The 20,982-nt window shown below is 39.2% G+C and overlaps 1 protein-coding gene across 1 annotated transcript in view; it reads left to right on the top strand.

Moving 5' to 3' along the window:
- SMOC2 (SPARC related modular calcium binding 2) overlaps positions 1–20,982 on the top strand; it is a 240,022-nt gene that overhangs the window by 68,818 nt on the left and 150,222 nt on the right. The window contains exon 3 of the mRNA XM_075267794.1: positions 8,166–8,260. Coding sequence (XP_075123895.1) covers positions 8,166–8,260 — 95 coding nt within the window. The remainder of the gene's footprint in view (positions 1–8,165; positions 8,261–20,982) is intronic.

Here is a 20,982-nt window from a genome sequence, read left to right as displayed (position 1 = left end):
ATATATATACTCATATAACACATGTACATTCACAAAACACATATGCCTGTACACAGTCACAGCTCACTTATATAGTTCATATCTGCTGACTTTACACCTTTGACATTTATGAAGAGTTTTCCCCACATACACAGTTGTGTTCTGGACTCTACAGGAGTGAAGGGTAGAAGGCTCATCTGCTGGCCCCGCAGTCTTGAAAAAAAGTGCCACACTGAAGCAAGAGACTTATTTTGCCTTATGGATCATGCGGCCCAGCCCACAGGTCTGCCATCTTACTCATCACATTGCTCCTATGCGCACATATTACCCCATTACATCAACAGGATGACTTCACAGACAAAAGTATTGCAGTGTACTGTACAAGTTAATCAATTTATCATATGTATAAGTGTATAAGTATGCACAGAAGGATATAAAAAATAGTAAAAAAAAACCAAAACACTTTTTCCATTTTTATGTAAAAAAAACCTTTCAAAGGCTACTTTTGGGTAGTGTACCTCTTGGTGAGATCATTAAAGGGGTTGTCCCATCTCAAGGATATTATCTATACTGCTAGCTTATGTGGATTTAAGACTTTTGCTATATACATTGCTTAAGCAAAACTGCTTTGTTTGTCCGCTATCTGAGATGATTCACGTCATTGTTTACACTTTGTTTCCATAATCATGGACCTGGGGATGATCTTATCTCTCCGCCCAGCACAAGTGACATAGCTCCCTGCTCTCAGAGAAGGGAGAGGGAGCTGAGTACTTAGTGCTTGTATTTCTGAGTTGCTTATCTCTGGCTATTCCAGTTATCAGTCGGCTAATTGAATTTTGCTGATAAGGGCTGAGACAGGGAGTTCATTAAACACAGACCTAAAAGTGAGTATATTGCAAGCTGACTCATGGTCCTGTAGCATGTAAGTTTGGGATTCTCATCATTTAACAAATCCAGCTGTTAGGGGCACAGACCCCCAGAGCTTATGTTGTTGTAGTTTCAAATTAAATAACAGGCCAAGATCGGCTACAGCCATGCTTTGGCCTGGAGAACCACAAAGACACAGATGGTGGTGTATCAAAATGGATTCTGTTTAATGGTGGCTAAAACAACAGTATATATCACATGGCATAGACAAAACAGGATTGGCTAGTATAATTAGCATAACATCCATTGGTGTTGAAGTTTGTAACAATAGCCCTGATGCATATCTATTGGATAAGAAACTGGAGAGAGGTCACCCCCCCCGAGGGCTGAGTGGGGGTGTGAGTTGTAGAAGACACATGGCCTCAAAGTCTAAAATGGAGTCTGTGAGCTCATGGTATGGTGACCGCATGATCTCACAAAATGGCAGCTAACAGCACATGTCTCAAATACAAAATGGAGGTTACACAAGCTGACATCCTCCACACTTCCCTCATTGCACAATCAGTTAATTACCTCTCTCCTCCCCCTTTATCTCAAAAGGGTCTTTCGTCTTTGATCTTTTCCTAACAATGCCCCTGGTCCCAGCCGATCTGTCTCCATTCAATACACAGAGCATAGTGTCTACATAACCAGTCTGGCAAGTTCCAAACTGCTCATCGCTGGGAGATGGACAGATAGAACAATTTCAGCCCCCACCTCTATACATAATTTTTCATAAGATATTGTTAGCCCCCCACACAGCTCTGCTACATCAGCTTCATATTGTGCACCTTCCAGTGATACTGTGCTAATTTATTTACAACTATCCCTCATTACTGACTGCAAACATGTACTGCTATGAGGAGAGCTAGCAGAGCTGGCTTTGTCTGTGAGATAGTAAGTGAAACCCCGCCCAGAAATTTACAGAGAAAACCAGGAAGTGAACAGAGCATACAGCCTGCAATGTGGTGAACAGGTGAGTTGGGAGTACCCCTGTAATTGCTATATATGTTTCTATGACCCTCTTGAAAACATTTTGCACAGACTTCGAAACTGGCACATTTTCAGACTGAGTGAAATAGGATGGTTGTTTTGAAAAATTCTGACCGAGCTGATAGGAAGTGTTGGGAGCAGCAGTTACGTGTGGGTGCTCTCATATGGCAAAAGTTTTCAGCTAGCCTGGACATTAGAGAGGAACATTTGATCTACTGACAATTATTAGCTTCTCCCAAATTTTTTCTCCATCATCTAAATACAGATAGCACATTCATTACACACCCCTGTCTCTCCCCAGATGATTTCCAGATGCTTAGAAGAAGGAAATTTGGTGTCATGGCAGTCATAGCATGTTTTTCTAATGATAGCCAGCCGCCACCTCTTTAGTTGACAGTAGTGTCAAGAACAAGAAACCTGGACTGCTATGGACTGGAACCATATTGTCTTTAGTGATGAATCCAAGTTATTTTTGAGAGCCGTTGATAGTCAAATTGGAGCTTTGTTACATAATGTCTCAATTGCTGTTGTGATGACATTCAGTCATCCCTACTACAGTAGTGAGACAAGGGACAGCAAAGCAGTGTGTCTATAGACATTCTGAAGCAACATGGGATGCCTCTTATGGCGAGGCTTTCAACTGGCATACATAGTAAGGTTTTTCCAAAAAATGTCTCTGCCACATTGCAACACTTCCTTGGCTCATGGGAGGTGCGGTGCTGCATGTAATTCTTACATCGTGAACATCATAAAAGCTAAACCTAAAACCTAATATCATATTTCCCATTATACCTCATAAATAATTTTTGAAAAGTTTTCAATCCTATTTGGTGCCACATTAACTTGCACTGCGAAAAGCAAGCCCTCATATGGAAAAATATAATAGCTGTGGAGCTTGAATGTTTCAGATGAATAATCAAAAACAGGCAGTTTTCCTTTAAGCGTTAAATTTCCAGATGTGCTTTCCTTGTGTAAACAGTTAAAAACAAGAAACAATAGTTAGTAAAACACTAGTAAAATTCTTGTTAGAGATAACCTTCAATCTTAGGCCTTGTTCACATCTGCGTTTGGTATTCTGTTCAGGGAGTCCTCTTGGGGACCCCCTGAGAGAATACCGAATGCACTGAAAAGCGGTGAGCAATGAAAGCTCACGGACCCCATAGCCTATAATGGGGTCCGTGTAGTTTCCGCGCGGTGTTCGCACAGTGTCCTCATGAATCATGTGGAGAGAAAAGTAGTGCTTGAAGTACTTTTCTCTCTGCATGATTCGTGCGGACACCGCGTGGAAGACACATGGACCCCATTATAGGCTATGGGGTCCGTGTGCTTTCATTGCTCATCGTTTTTTGTTTATGTAGATTGTGAGCCCCACATAGAGCTCACAATGTACATTTTTCCCTAGCAGTATGTCTTTGGAATATGGGATGGAAATCCATGCAAACATGGGGAGAACATACAAACTCCTTGCAGAAGGTTTTTTGCCCTCGGCGGGATTTGAACACCAGGACTCCAGCGCTGCAAGGCTGCAGTGCTAACCACTGAGCCACCGTGTGGCCCCTGTTCATTGTTTTTTAATGCGGTAGGTGTTCCGTGCGGGGGTCCCCAAGCAGACTCCCTGAACAGAATACCGAACACAGATGTGAACCAGGCTTTATCTGTTCCAATATTACAGCTGTGCTTACATTAATACATATCATATAGTGTATATTGGTATGCCTGGTATTACTTTCTTTTTATTTTAAGCTAGTTTATGCAAAAATAGAATATATTTTGCACTCAACTCATGGAAAACTGTCCTAATAATTTTATATAATGTAGTTTATTTTAGTGATGTACAGTAAATGTTTTCAGAAATAGTAATTTCTTTCAAAGGTTATCTTGATGTTTGTGTTTTGGAACACCACTTACAGCACCACACTTTTCAAGACTGTAGAGAATTTCACTTTCAATACTGAACTTCAAATAATTCAGCTTTCATGATTCCTCTATTAGGTGAACATGTCAAAACTTCTGTGCTGCCCATTCTCATATATGCTAAATGCAGACTGCAGTCATTGAATGTACTTCAGATAATAGATTTAAGTAAAACCTAAGCCTGTGTGTTTTTTAAAATTCTTCTGCAGAAAATTAATTTACTCTGGAACAGTTTATAGTTTAATTCATATGTATACATTACTTTGTAAGTTAATAGAGATAGAATTTGTATATAAGGTAACTTGCAGAATATTCTATTAGGTTTCAAGGTTCTACAGTGTGTATTAAAAAGAATGTGTAGGTCAATTTTTGGTGTATAAGTGCTAACAGTGTGGAAATGAGACAGGTGATGGGGCCCCTGATGGCGGTCATTGCTTTTGGTGTATAGTTTCTTTGGCACCAAACTTTATTATAGATCCCGGGGCAGTACAGTGTTGAGATGGTCACACTTGAATGATGATAGATCTCTAGATCCTGCTGTGTGTTGGTGTTTCAGGCTACTCTTGATGGTGGATGGAATGAAATACATGAGAAACAGTGGCAGTTAAACAGGTGAAACCTACCACAGAGTTTACTTAATAAGTTCTTCCAGTCACAAGTAATATGGAGCAGTTTATATACAGCAAGAAGTATCCACACTTTTGGCACTTTGTTAACATTAAAAGGAGTGATGTATGCTCTTCACTGCGACCTCCAATGTTCTGTCCATTTCCACAGTGGTGAACCTGGGACAACCCCTGGGACTTGGTCCTCTCTCCCTCTGAGCCATAATTGGGGAAATGCAAATCACATTTCAGCCATGGATATCAGGTTTTGTCACTACTATGTTGGTAGAGATCTTTAACTTTATCTAACCTAATGAGGTTGATATTCTCTCCCATTCAAGTCTACACCCTCAAGAAAACCAAATTAAGTCTGAGAGGCACAAGAAGGAGACATCACCAAAAAGAGCCCCAGCCTTAAACACAACAGAATACAACTGTTAAAAAAAAAAAAAAAAAAATCAACTTGCTTACCCATATACTAACTCCAGTTGAGACAGGCCTTTTAAACGAAAAGATTGTCTTTTAGCCCTACAGGCAAGTTGCTGAGCTCACACTATTTTAGTATTTTAATAAATTCATTAGGAAATGTATGCTGATGAGACATTTTTCTTTCCTTCAAAAGTCTGGTACTAATACTCTTGAACCCACTGCTGGAACATGGTTATATGTGAATAACTTCTACATCACAATTGCACTTTTTAAGTGCCTATGTTTCAGAGGAACTGTAGGTTGTGGGACAGTGAGCAGAAATCAGAGAGACCTTCATAGAGCACAAATTGTGAATTGCCTCAGAATGGGTGAGAATAGAACAGTGTGCAATGAGGATATGCTGTTGGTCAAGTATAAGAGGGATGTCCTTGTATTGACTAAAATTCATGGCAACAACTGCACCCTTTCCCCTGTGTGTGGTACTAGTTCCTTTACCCCATAGCTGGACTGTATCCTCGCATGTAATAAGAACATGGCAGGGGTTGATCTACCTGATCAAGTCCTAAAGCCATGTAATGCCATGAGAAAAACAAAAGTGTGGTACAAAAAGCTGTCCATGACAGATGGCACTGTATAACGCTTCTGTGATTTCACGCAGGGGCACGGGATGGTGTATTTTGGTCCTGATTTTGACTCGGTAAGCCGCCTCAGAATAGGACCAAAATGCACCTGCTGCGACTGTCACGGCTTCCCGCTCCGGAGTAGGCCCAAATAAAACAATACATATTTGGTATCATCGTGTCCATAACAACCTGTACAACAAAACTGAAACAATATTTATTGTACATGGAGAACGTCGGGAAAAAAACCCCAAAAAACCCGCAGAAGTAATGATTTTTCGCCATCTCATCTTACAAATATATGAAAAGTCATACATACACCACAACAGTACCAATAAAAAGCACAGGTTGTTCCGCAAAAAATAAGCCCGCAACCGTCACTGTCAACTGAAAAATAAAAATGTTACACCTCTCAGAAGATGGTGATGCAAAAATCAATAATTTACGTCCCTAAATGTGTTTTTGTTCTGCAGAATTAGTATCACATTAAAAAATAATATAAATGAGGTATCACCGTAATCGCACCGACCCGCAGAATAAAGGTCACATGTTACTTATTCTGTACGTTGCATGGCGAAAAATTTAAAAGGTAAAATGCACTATCAGAATTGATTTTTTTAAAAAAATCCAGCAAGAAAGAGGTAATAAAAAGTATTCAATAAGGTGTAGGCACCCAAAAATGGTGTCATTACAAAATGCATCTCATCCCGCAAACAACAAGCCCTTATATGGCCACGTCACCAGAAAAATAAAGAAAATATAACTTGCATAACGTGAAGACAAAGAAAACCCAAAATCGCCAAATTATTAGAACACAACTGGCTGCGGCAGGAAGGGAATATATAAGCTGTGCGAGCGAATATCAGGGGACACCCTATATTTACAGATTATGAGGGAAAAGACACCAGAAGTGTCCCCCAGAGTGACTCCACCAATCATAGGAGCTACTGGGACATAGTAGGGAATTTTGTCTTTGCAATGTCCTCTGCACCGCTTATATATTCCCTCTTCACCATCCGCTGTGCACTCACGTCTGGCATACTAATACTCACTACACCCCCTGATAAATTCTTTGAGGGGTGCAGTTTTCAAAATGGGGTCACACCTTTGAGGAATCCACTTTTCTGGTATTTTTCAAGCTCTACAAACATAAAATGATGTCCAGATACCAAACATCCAAATCTGCACTTCAAAAACCGCATTGCGCTCCTTCCGTTCTGTGCCCTGCCGTGTGCCCAAATTGCAGTTTATGCCACATGTATGACACTGGTGTACCTGGGATAACATACATAATGTCATATGTGGGTATTAACTGATATTAGGGCACAGTCGGACACAGAAGGGAAGAATGGTTATTTGGTTTTTGGAGCGCAGACTTAGTTGTTTGTTTTTTTTTGGATGCCATGACACTTTTGCAGAGTCCTTAAAATTGCCCTTACAAAATGGGGTCACTTCTTGGGGAATTCCAGTTTACTGGCACCTCCAGGGCTCTGCAAAAACAACATGGCCCCCAGAAAGTCCCTCTAAATCTGTACCCCAAAAGTTAAAAAAGCACAGTACTCCTTCCCTTCTGAGCCCTGCTGTGTGCCCAAGCAGAAGTTTACACCCACATACATAATTTTTTGACCCTCGGGATCACCCACTTAATAGTTTTAGGAGTGCAGGTCTCTGACAACACAAAGTGGGTGCAACGTATTGGGCACCGAAATGGCATATTTCTTTAAGAATTTAAATTTTCATTTTGTACATTAATTTAATTAATTTAATTTAATTAAAAATGTCCAAAATAAATTAAAAGACAATCAAAAGATGATGCCAATATAAAGCAGAGATATGGTAGATAATATTTATTCATGTATTTGGGTGGTATGCCTGAAAAGCAGAGAATTTCACATTTTGAAAATTCCAATTTTTTCCAAATTTCCATCAAATTTCCTATTTTTTTTTATAAATAAATACAAAAATATTGATTAGTGTTTACCACTAACATGAAGTATAATGTGTTTCTGAAAAAAACTATCTCAAAATCACTTGTGTATCTTAAATCGTCTCAAAGTTATTGCCATTTAAAGTGACACATGTCAGATTTGAAAAAAGAGGCCTGGTCCTTAACGCTCTTTCGGCCTCTGCCCTTCAGGGGTTAAGCTTTCTCTGTCCATCATTCTTAGCTAGCACTAATTCTACCATAGTCTTAGTGGAAATAGGTACTCTTAGTTGTTGGGCCTCATAGCAGTTGCTATGTGTGCTACCTTGGTAATTACACCCATGGAATTAAGTGAATATAACACAAGTTATACTTAATCTTGTTTTCTAGAAATCTATGTATCAGTCCACTCTACTCATCCTGCTCTAAAATATGCTGCTTGGGGATCAGGCAACACCATCTTTAATATGAAAAGTTCTCTTTAACATGCAGGGAAAGGTGGGTGTGTATATTACATGTGACTGAGGTGACAGCCCTCAGAATTACAGAATTATTTCTGCAGCCAGACCCAGGGAATCCCAGTCTGAGGCTGGGTGGCCTTTTTCATACATATAATTATAATTTGTTTAAGAACACAAGAGGATGTGTTGAAAAATCATTTTCTCTACAGTTAAATAGGTATGCTTAAAGGATAATCTTGTGGCTAAACTCGACAAGTTGGGATAGTGAAAATCTGCAGATGATGGTTTTTCTCTCGCATAATAAGGTTAACTTTTTCCCATTATTTATTTTAAGATGTTTCCAGATGTGTTGCAGAGAGGAAATACATTCAAGAGCAAGCCCGCAAAGAATTTATCCCAGTGTGCAATGATGATGGCACATACAGTGAGGTTGGTCATTTTGATTTATTTGTCAGCTGCATGTGTGCTCTTTTATAATTCGTCTACAATAGTAATAGTCTTGCCATGACTCAAAATAAATACATTACAAATGACTTCAACAGGCATTTAGACATTTGCAGTCATAGCCTTGATAGAGTAACTGTTTTAGCAATCAGAGCATGTAATGCTTCTGTGAGAGATTTTTTTTAAAGATGCAAATGTTTGACATCATATTTTGCCATACTAATGCGTTTGACTCAAGACAAGTATCTATTTTTTTTTGCTCGATACTTGACTTTTGATGATTTAGGGTAAGTTCACACAGAGTTTTTTGGTCAGACTTTTGAGGCTGTATCTGCCTCAAAACCCTAACCAAAAAGATGGTTCCCATTGAAATTATTGATAGCCGCTCAGGTCTTTTTTCCGGGAGCTGTTTCTTCCGGCTCCCGGAAAAAAGAAGTGAGATGCTCATTCTTAAGGACGAGTTGCCTCGCGTTTCGGCCTGAAGACACACTTTCATTGGGTCTAATCCGGAGCAGAGTGGCGGCTGGATGCCGGTTACCGCTACCCGGTTTTTGGATCGGAACCTGAGGCGGCCTCCGATCATCAGTTTAATTAGAAGCAGATGAAAATGTTCATGGTGTTGGTGCAAAACCGGCGGCAAATGGATGGCGCTCACCAGCAGACTGGACATTGGTAGCAGTCTCCAGGGACAGGTGATCATGATTTTTTTTTCCATGTTACACATTTCTGGGTGTTCTCTGTGCCTCTTCCACATATTATAGAAAAAAAATTAGCAGCGGAAAAGCTGCGATTGCTAAATGGCTTGCGTTTTTGAAAATTACAGTATGTTAATCATAACAACCTAAACACTCGAGTTTTCCATATATGTATAATATGGACAGAAAGTCCACAGAGGAAAACTATGCGGATTTTCTGTGAAAAACACTGCAGAAAAAAAAACAGTGCGTTTCCACTGCAATCTTTTCCACATTATTTTTGGCTGTGGCTCACTACATGAACCTTAAATTAAATAATTTTCCTAGTTGTCTGAGGGTTCTCCTAATTTATAAAATAGCTTTTATTGGCCAGTGGAGACAAGAACAGATACACAGGGGCCACACGGTGGCTCATTGGTTAGCACTGCAGCTTTGCAGTACTGGAGTCCTGGTGTTCAAATCCCGCCAAGGGCAGAAAACCATCTGCAAGGAGTTTGTATGTTCTCCCCGTGTTTGCATGGATTTCCATCCCATATTACAAAAAGACATACTGATAGGGAAAAAATGTACATTGTGAGCTCTATGTGGGGCTCACAATCTACATTTAAAAAAAAAAAAAAAAAAAAAGAACAGATAGACACAAAAGGTGTGTATAGCAAGCATGAACCTGGCAAGTCCCCAGCTTCCTTTATTATGTACAAAAGAAGAAGGAGAGGACTTTCATGGATGGCAGAAATCACAAGGCTGTAAGGCTGTTGGTTACCAATAATGTTAAAATGCAAAGGAAGGTTCTGAATATTCAGTTACACTGAGTTAATCCTCCATTCTTAGGGCAATAAAACTAGGTTTGGGGGTATCAAACAATAATAGAAACTTGGCTGAAGAATACAGATTGATAAAACAAAGCTGGCTTCATCTGTTGTAGCGTACACAGATGGTCCTTCTAGAAGAAAATCAGTGACCCTTGGTGGCATGATAGCACACTAATAAGGTTTTGTTGAAGTGTACAATGAGATCATAAACCATTTACTTTCTCACACATCATATGAAACAGAAGTGACATACAGCAGTATAGATAATGATAGAATTACAATGCCAAAAACATTTTTTTTTAAATGAAATACTTTATTAGGTTTTAGACATAGTACAGTAGGAAATATTACAACTCATACTGCATAATCAAGCAGAAGCTGTAGATACATTAGCAGAAAAAGTCACATTGTAGGAGTATACGTATGTAGCAATATGAGGGTCTGAAATAAATAGAAAAAAGGGGGCTCATAGAAATCCCTAAGAGAGGCAAAGAAAAAAAAAATAATAATAGGGAAAGCCTACTTGAGGTTACCTAACAGACCAGGTTAGCAGAAATATGATCTTGATCAGTGGCAACTTAAATTTTCTATTATGCAGTTAAAATTGAATTTGTGTAACACTTCTAGAATAGGAGGGATGATAGTGGATTTCCAGAGTTTAGCTATACATTACAATGAGGTTGAAAGTATATGGGCAATAATGGTAAGGTCAGAAATGGGGTTGTGTTCTAAATCTAGAAATAATAGAGCTACCCCACAATTAGTGTGAGTAAATAATGTATTTGGTCCCAAAACAGTGAAACATTTGGACAGGGCCACCACATGTGTAGCATAGTCCCTTGTGCATTATTAGACCTTCAGTAAGTTGATAAACCTGGATATATGTTGGAGAGATGTTGTGGGGTCAAGTCCTATTTGTTTCCATATGGGTAATACAATGAGAAAATTGACTTTGTAAATTAAAAGCTCTAGACCTTTGCTCATTTGTCAAATTACATAGTTAACCTTCCTCCCATTGAGATTTAAATACAAGGGGGGATGGATCACTAATAAGAAACAATTCTATAAAAGCCCAAGATATTTCTTTAGTGGTTGAGGAGGTATTTGAAAAGTACATTTTTTAAAGGACTTACAGAGACACATGACATATATAAGGAGGAGGTGGCACAGCTGTAGATATTTATTGAAGTCTTTATTAAAAACTTTAAATTTATCCTTATTTATCCCTATACAGTATAAGGAAATAGGCAATTTATTAAGACAAAAGGCCATCAGTATGAAAGGACAATATCAAAGTCACATCAGATTACCAAAATCACAAGAAAGCACTGATGAACAAAATATAAAACTTAACATTTAATAAATACCCCTAAAAAATTCAATGAATTAAGAAAGTGAAACATGCAGAACATTAGTACTCATTAAGTTTGGAAACCTTATTGATTGGCCTACATAGCAATCTTATTGGCTGTATTGGGGACGTGTGGAGGCAAACCCCTTTCTAGAGACAGGCGAACCTCTGAAGATTTGTTTGTAATCAAATAAGCTTGGTATGAACCAGAGCTTAAATTATGTGCGATTCTATCAGAGATTTTAGGACTCTATTTAGCCTCTAAGGTAAACACAACCAAAGTTATGTTAAAGTGACTTGTGACTATGGGAAAATATATGCTATGCAGAAGATACAAACTAGTAGTTTAACCATAACAGGTAGCAGCGCAATGTAGTATTTAAGTGCTTCAAAAATTATCCATTTAAGTGCAAAGATGCTTACCCACGTTTTTTTTTTTTATGCACACATGGAGGTTATATTGCAAAATCAGGAAATTTTGGGGATTTGTAAATGCAACGGGTTTGTTATTTTGGTAAAAATGTGGCTGTGTACCTGAAAAGTAGTTAAAAATAAGTGGCTGGCTGTCCAAAAAAAATAAAAACACACCAAAAATTATCCCTTTATGAGAACAAAGTGTTGCTTTTAGAAGAAACAATGGTGGAGTTATTTGTTTCATTTTGTTCTTATTGTGCCAACAATGTGGCAGTGGCACTACAGAACTTGAAGAAAATGTGCCACACTGTCAGTGTGCGTGCTATTTGAAAAGTGAAGTGATAAAGATTTGACTTTATAAAAAAATCACCAAAAATTATACTTTTATGGAAACAGATTCAGTACCAAAGAGTGGCAATTACAGAATTTCAAGTAACCATTGTGGCACACTTTCAGCCACTTTTGGTTTGCCAGTTGAAAAAGCTAGAGAATGGAAAGGATTCTAATCAACATAAGAAAAGCACTCAGGAGCTAGAAAAAAACCTTGATCATTTTGCCAGTTATCCATGTATTGGAGCAAATGCCATAACATCTCGAGGTTGGCAGAGTGACAATTTACAGAATTTCAAGAAACTTTTTTGACACAGTTAGTATGCTTGCCAGTTTAAAAATGATGATTGAGTGTAGAAAAAAAGACACCAAAAATTATCCCTTTATGGGAACAAATGCAATTGAATTTGCAGAATTTCAAGAAAAAATTGTGACATACCATCAGTGTGCCTGACAGTTAAAAAGTTATAAAGAATTGAATGTAGAAAAAATTGACCAAAATTACCCTTTATTGGGAGCATCTGCAACACCAAAGGTTGACAATCTACAGAATTTCAAGAAAAACTTGAGGTACACAGTGTGGCTAGCCTGAAAAATCTGGACTATCTTCCAAAAGTGATCATGATGTAGAAGTTGATATTCTTCCTTTCATTGTTATCGGCCCATTGTGTATGTGGTTTTCTGCATGCAGGAATAATTCACCATATTCTGTTCAAACTGACACTCCAGCATGTGCCACTCTTTGTAGATTTCACCTTAGTGTTCAAGTACAGACAAAATGAGACATTACAGTTTAGTAAATCAATTCATACAGTAATAATCTATAATGTAGAGGGAATGACACAAGAGGTAGTAGGGGTGTCATGGGAGTTACAGTTGTTTATACAGCATACCAGCCATTTTTTATTTCTTTCTTTGATAAAGATTACTTTAATTACACAACTAAATAAAGTTATATGAGCAGGTCACCAGCCAGTGCCAGTTTATAGACAGATCCATAATGCTTGGGCATACACGATTACACATCAATAAAGTCATCATATCTTGTGGGGTAATGGGGGCATGAAGAGAGGAAGGTTAGTTTTAGGGAGCGTTGCTGCAGAAGTGTTTAGTTAATGTGACAGGCCTGCCTGAGATATGTGTCCTTAGGTTGCTCTTGTAGCTGTAGAAGTTAATCTAAATGTCTGGAGTAGAGCATTCTAGAGAAGTGATGCAACTTGGGAGAAATCTTGGAGGTGTATAGAATGTTAGTTGTAGGTGTAGCATTTAGACTGATAGATGAGCCTGGCTACAGCATTCAAAAAGAATTGTACAGGAGAGAGGTTATTGAGGGGAGACCGATTAGTAAGGAGTATAGAGTGAATCAGGGTGACAATTAGACATGAGTGAACCAATTTGTCATGAACTGGGCTTGAACCAAATATTTCAAATTGTTTGGTTTTAAACCAAATTGCCGATGTGTCTTGGATGAACAAAAATGACCACTTCCACATGTTGAATATAAATACAGAAGGGACATGTGTATAAGTCAATGTGTGACGTCCTAGTACCACCTGACATCAGCTGCCAGCCTCTTAGCTAATAGTCAGTGGAAGGTGGAACCTTACAGTGCTAACATTATATACACTATATAAGGTACTATATAAGATTAACTATATAACATTATATACACTATATAAGGTAAGCTGGAGTTAATACAGTAATGGTGGAGTAGTGTAGAATCTGTTTCATCATCCAGAGCACTCAGTTCTGAAAACCTTACAATTTCAAACAATATTTAGGAATAAGGAAAATGTTCGTTGTTGTACCGTGTTAGCCAGTGGGTTGGAAATATAAAAAACAAGAAAACTTGATAATCTTCAGTAAAAGGTATCAAGTAAAAAGGTATCAACTACTGAAGATTATCAAGTTTTCTTGTTTTTTATATTTAGGAATAGTCATATATAAGCAATTACAGGCTGATTAGTGATAGAAGTCATAGATAGGATTAGACAGGAAACATAGATAGGGAACACATCTGTGCTGCCATATACATTTTAGTAGTTAGTCCTGCAGCTCCTACTAGTCATAAATACTTTTTTTTGGGGGGCAAGACTTAAATTTTTTTTTCATTAAATACATACAAACTGCTGTTCTATCAGCAATGTGCTGTTTCGGTCTGCTCAAATGTAAAAACAATATCCATAATTTAAACGTTCTTATTTGTTGATCAACATTTTACTGTCTGGCAGCCTGGGATAAAAAAAATTATTTAAATATTCTTTTATTCTGCTGTGCTCAACAATGTACTTTAATAGAGTGTTAATCTGAAAAAAATATTCAGTTCTTAAGTGTTTTTTTTTTTCGCTGCTCATATATACAATATTAACCCTTTCCCGACATCCGCCGTAATAGTACGGCGCATGTCGGGTGTCTAACTATGGCGACTGCCGGGTGTCTACTGCTTTAAGCAGTAGACAACGGCTCTAATGTCTCCGATCGGTCCCCGGACCGATTGGAGGCATTAACCCCTTCGGCGCCGCCATTTTGCCAGCATGCTCTAGGGCCGACGTCACGTTGCCATGACAGCCGGGAGCCTTTACAAGGCTCCCCGGCAGGTCTGCAATCTCTTTCTTTTGCAGGCTGGTCTATGCAGCCTGCAAAAGAAATGACGTTTTTTTGCAATGCATTGCAATGCATTAGCATTGTAATGCATTGCATTAGTGATCAGACCCCCTGGGGTTCAACACCCCTAGGGGGTCTAATAAATGCAAAAAAAATTAAAAAATTTTAAAAAGTAAAAAAAATATAAAAAATATATAAAAAGTATTAAAAATTAAAATCACCCCCCTTTCCCTAGAACACATATAAAAGTAGTTAAAAACTGTGAAACACATACATGTTAGGTATCCCCGAGTCCGAAATCACCCACTCTACAAATCTATAAAAATATTTTTCCTGTTTGGTAAACGCCGTAGCGGGAAAAATAGTCAAATTGCCAAACCACCGTTTTTTCACTGTTTTGATTCTGATAAAAATTTGAATAAAAAGTATCAAAGCAATAGAATTTCCCGAAAATGGTAGAACTAAAAAGTACACTCAGCCCCGCAAAAAAGATGCCCTATGCATCCCCGTACACGGACGTATAAAAAAGTTACAGCTGTCAGAATATGGCGACTTTTAGAAAAAAAAAATGTTAGCATAGTTTTGGATTTTTTTAAGGGGTCAAAATATAAATAAAACCATATAAATGGTATCCCTGGAATCGTACCGAAACACAGAATACAGGAGACATGTCATTTTGGCTGCACAGTGAACGCCGTAAAACCAAAGCCCGTAATAAAGTCGCAGAAATGCATTTTTTCTTCAAATCCACCCCATTCTGATTTTTTTTTCCAGCTTCCCAGTACAGTCTACAGAATAATAAATGGTGGCATCATGAAGAAAAATTTGTCCCGTAAAAATTAAGACCTCATATGACTCTGGGAGCAGAGAAATAAAAAAGTTATGGGGTTTAGAAGGAGGGGAGTCAAAAACGAAAAACGAAAATCAAAAAATGCCATCGCTGGGAAGGGGTTAAAGCCTGCAGACATTTGAAAAAAAATTTGAATTTAAGCAGTGTTTTTTGTTGTTCATCAGTTCACACTCTAACAGCTTGTAGAGCTTTGCTTTTTTCTTGATATATAGAAAAAAAAAAAACAACAGTATTGGAATTGTTGCCAATCACAATTTATAATTAAAGGGGTTATCCCATCTCAAGGATCCTATCTATACTGGTAGCTTATGTAAATTTATGAAAAAAAACAAAAAAACTTTTCAAGTCTTCAGTAGGTGATACCTTTTTTAATGGCTAACTCATAATGATGACAGAATATGACGTTTCGAAGCTTCCTCTGAGCTCCTTCTTCAGATATAACTAAAAACACTTTCTAGAGGCTGCATATTTATAACTGGACATAGGGGTAGAGTTACAGGAGGGAGGGGGGAAGAGGCTTATTACTATATACTTATAACAACAAACAATCAATTGCCAGATCCTAGGTTATCTTAATGGCTGTCTTAATGATTTGTATAAAAAGACATAAACCCACATGAGATGTTAATTCCATTGTCCAGCGTCTGCAATAGGGTCATGGCCTTGTACTCATAAATCAGTCGCTATTTCCTTGATTTAAAGTTCCCTTTTAAGATCAAGATTTTCATGTCATTGATGATGCTGTGGTCTTCCTGGCAGAAGTGTTTTGGCACGGGAAGATCAGTTCTCTGTTGTTTGATTGTATGGCGATGTGAATTAATTCTCATTCTGAGTTTCTGTCCGGTCTCTCCAACATACAGATTTTCAGTGGAACATTTGGTGCAAATGATCAAATACACTACATTAGGTGTGTTACAGGTGAACGTACCTGGGATTTTATATTCCCTGTTAGAGTTTGGGATCTCTATCCTGTCAGTGGTCAGTATGTGCGGGCAGGTCTTGCACCTCTTCTGTCCACATGGAAATGTTCCTTTGTTATTTGGAGGTGACAGAGAGCTGCTAATAATCATATTCCTGAGGTTTGGTGGCTGTCTGTAGCACAGGAGAGGGGGGTCTGAAAATATGGATTTTAGACGGTTGTCTTTTTGCAGTAGTGGATGTAATTTGCGTGTGATTCCTCTCAGCGTCTCCAGGTGGGGGTTGTATGTGACAACCAGGGGCACCTGATTGTTTTTCTGTTTGGTATTGTATTTTAATAACTCCAATCTTGGTATTCTGGTGGCCCTGGTGATTTGGTTATCAACTGATCTTGGATGGTAACCCTGCCTCAAGAATGTGTTTTTGAGGCCCCCAAGGTGTACGTCTCTATCTGCAGGGTTTGAACATATGCGATGGTATCTGATGGCCTGGCTGTATACAATGGAGTTTTTTATGTGTTTCGGATGAAAACTATCCCATCTTAGGTAGGTAGGGCGGTCAATTGGTTTCCGATACAGCGATGTCTCAATTTTGTTGTCCTGTATCTTGATGACTGCGTCCAGGAAGTTTATTTCGGAGAAGGAGTGATTGAGCGTCAGGTTGATGGTGGGATGGAACTGGTTGAATAGTTCATGGAAGGTTTTCAGCTGTTCCTCAGACCCGGTCCAAATGATTAGGATATCATCAATGAAGCGATAGTAGGCCAGAGGTCAGATGGTGCAGGTGGAGAGGAAGTCACTCTCAAGCTTGGCCATGAAGAGATTAGCGTACTGTGGCGCCATTCTGCTCCCCATTGCGGTGCCAGTCTGCTGTAGATAGATACAGTCACCAAAGGAGAAGTAATTGTGAGTGAGGATGAATTTTGTGAGTTTCACCACTGATTCAGCGTTCATACCTCGCTTTTCCATGAAAAACTGGCAGGCATTTATACCGTCCTGGTGTGGGATGTTGGAGTACAGGGATTCTACATCCATGGTGGCCAGGATGGTTCCATCTGGAAGGGGACCTATAGTGGATAGTTTATTTAATAGGTCTGTGGTGTCCTGAAGGTAGCTGGCTGTATCCTTCACTAAGGGTTTAAGAGTACCCTCCACCCATCCAGAGATCTGTTCAGTGAGAGTCCCAACACATGAGATGATCGGTCTCCCTGGGTTCCCAGGTTTGTGCAGTTTAGGAAGCATATAAAAAGTCCCTGTCCTTGGGCTTGCTGGTATGAGGCTGCTTAGGCTTATTGCTCCATCAGATAGGCCGGAGATCACCTTTTTCAGTTTTTTAGAGTATTCCACTGTGGGGTCTGAATCCAGTTTGGAGTAGTAGTGTGTGTCATTCAGCTGTCTGTGTGCCTCCTGTATGTAGTCTGATGTGTTCATCATGACTATAGCACCACCCTTGTCCGCTGGTTTAATGATGATGTCGTTATTATTTCTCAGAGATTTTATGGCCCTTCTTTCCTGGGCAGTGATGTTAGACGGCAGTGCTTTGTTTGTATCCAGTATAGTGGATTTGACCATGTGTCTGAAACAGTCTATGTAATTATCCAAATCAAAATTTCGGCCAGTTGGAGGTGTCCAATCAGATGTCTCCTTTTTTGCTAAAAATGGAAACTCTGAAGGGGTAGGTTGGGTCTCCTCTGTGTCATCTGTGTTATGAAAATATTCCCTCAGGCGAATCAGTGGTGAAACTCACAAAATTCATCCTCACTCACAATTACTTCTCCTTTGGTGACTGTATCTATCTACAGCAGACTGGCACTGCAATGGGGAGCAGAATGGCGCCACAGTACGCTAATCTCTTCATGGCCAAGCTTGAGAGTGACTTCCTCTCCACCTGCACCATCAGACCTCTGGCCTACTATCGCTTCATTGATGATATCCTAATCATTTGGACCGGGTCTGAGGAACAGCTGAAAACCTTTCATGAACTATTCAACCAGTTCCATCCCACCATCAACCTGACGCTCAATCACTCCTTCTCCGAAATAAACTTCCTGGACGCAGTCATCAAGATACAGGACAACAAAATTGAGACATCGCTGTATCGGAAACCAATTGACCGCCCTACCTACCTAAGATGGGATAGTTTTCATCCGAAACACATAAAAAACTCCATTGTATACAGCCAGGCCATCAGATACCATCGCATATGTTCAAACCCTGCAGATAGAGACGTACACCTTGGGGGCCTCAAAAACACATTCTTGAGGCAGGGTTACCATCCAAGATCAGTTGATAACCAAATCACCAGGGCCACCAGAATACCAAGATCGGAGTTATTAAAATACAATACCAAACAGGAAAACAATCGGGTGCCCCTGGTCGTCACATACAACCCCCACCTGGAGACGCTGAGAGGAATCACACGCAAATTACATCCACTACTGCAAAAAGACAACCGTCTAAAATCCATATTTTCAGACCCCCCTCTCCTGTGCTACAGACAGCCACCAAACCTCAGGAATATGATTATTAGCAGCTCTCTGTCATCTCCAAATAACAAAGGAACATTTCCATGTGGACAGAAGAGGTGCAAGACCTGCCCGCACATACTGACCACTGACAGGATAGAGATCCCAAACTCTAACAGGGAATATAAAATCCCAGGTACGTTCACCTGTAACACACCTAATGTAGTGTATTTGATCATTTGCACCAAATGTTCCACTGAAAATCTGTATGTTGGAGAGACCGGACAGAAACTCAGAATGAGAATTAATTCACATCGCCATACAATCAAACAACAGAGAACTGATCTTCCCGTGCCAAAACACTTCTGCCAGGAAGACCACAACATCATCAATGACATGAAAATCTTGATCTTAAAAGGGAACTTTAAATCAAGGAAACAGCGACTGATTTATGAGTACAAGGCCATGACCCTATTCCAGACGCTGGACAATGGAATTAACATCTCACGTGGGTTTATGTCTTTTTATACAAATCATTAAGACAGCCATTAAGATAACCTGGGATCTGGCAATTGATTGTTTGTTGTTATAAGTATATAGTAATAAGCCTCTTCCCCCCTCCCTCCTGTAACTCTACCCCTATGTCCAGTTATAAATATGCAGCCTCTAGAAAGTGTTTTTAGTTATATCTGAAGAAGGAGCTCAGAGGAAGCTTCGAAACGTCATATTCTGTCATCATTATGAGTTAGCCATTAAAAAAGGTATCACCTACTGAAGACTTGAAAAGTTTTTTTGTTTTTTTTTCATATTTCATAACCACTGGCTAACACGGTACCAAAACAAACATTTTCCTTTTATGTAAATTTAAGCTTTTTTCTAAATATATTGCTTTAGAAATTCTGATTTGTTTGCCTGGTATGTGAATTTATTCCCCCCATTGCCTGGCTGAAAGACTGAGTGTGAAGCAGTGTGAAGTAAAATGACTGGTTAAAAAAAAAAAAAAAAAACAGGACAGGGTACTGGCAAAAGGAAGGAGAAGATGTATCACTTGTGCAAGTACTAACAATAAGAATTTGGATGGCAACAGCATCACTGCTTGTGGTCTTGATAGCCCTGCCAGTAACTGCAGTTTTGTTGTACTTCGTTAGACCTTTTTGAAGGCAGTGAACCACAAATATTGACTAAGGGTTCTTGTGTGTTTCTACTGAACATGTAATTTATCATGCTCTCTTTCTGTACTGTCAACCAAGTCTTCCTCAATGACACAGATCACATTCTCTATTAGTCATGTGGTATCTGCTGAGAGAGATATTCCTCATAGTCAAAACATTCACATCTTACTCTTTTTGATAAGTTGGATGAGGACTGCCAGTGTTTTTGATTGTAGAAGAGGTAGAGGTAGAAGACTTGAATGTTGGTGGAGGTAGTAGTGGCAAGTGGTCTGCTACTGGTGGTAGTGCTTGTGGGGGAACTAGGGGAAAATCTGATAGTAATTACGAGGGAATAGAGGAATTCCATTGCCCTAATGAGTCACAAAAAAGTGAGGAAGATGACATTACTGATGATGATGATCTGATGATGATTCTATGACAGATAAGACCTGACAACCAGGTCAGGATGATACCACAGAAAGAGTGGGGAGGCAGCTGCAATAGTAAGAATTTGATCCATCCAACATCCAGAAGACCTGCCTGGGGAATATCTAGGGCAAGCTTGGGTGGTGGTGGCACTGAAAGACACTGCTGCTGGCTTTGGTGGCAGCAGCTGCATGCGGTATTCTTCCTTATGGGATTTATTTTGTACATTACCAAATGGCAAATCAATGGCAGGGTGTAAGATCTGCAAGAAGATATTAGCCATGATCATGCAGGGACACATACAGAAACTAAGTTAGCCCATACTCAAATGAAATAGAATAACCAGCTCATTTGTTAAAATGCAATGGCCAGTGGCACCAAGTGAACAAGACCCCATTCTATTCCTACTTCCCATCATTGTCTTTGTATATAGGCCATATCCACATCTAACACATGGCTATCATCATTACCATTTATTTTCATCACCATTTGCTTCTCTTCCTCATCCATACCAATGTCAGTCATCAGCCATATAGGAATTTGTGTCCAGTAAATAGCAATCTGCACCCAGTCATCCAGCTGATGTAGAACTTTAACTCCAATCTAATCAAGTTACTGGCAGTGCATTTACTACTATAGCACTTAGTAGAATCCATTGCATTTCGCCAACAGATGGCAGAGCACAGTCTCAA

The sequence above is a fragment of the Leptodactylus fuscus genome, chromosome 3, assembly GCF_031893055.1.
Source record: "Leptodactylus fuscus isolate aLepFus1 chromosome 3, aLepFus1.hap2, whole genome shotgun sequence".
NCBI lineage: Eukaryota > Metazoa > Chordata > Amphibia > Anura > Leptodactylidae > Leptodactylus > Leptodactylus fuscus.
Note: the sequence above shows the minus strand (reverse complement) of the source record. Positions and strands in the feature narration are given on the sequence as shown.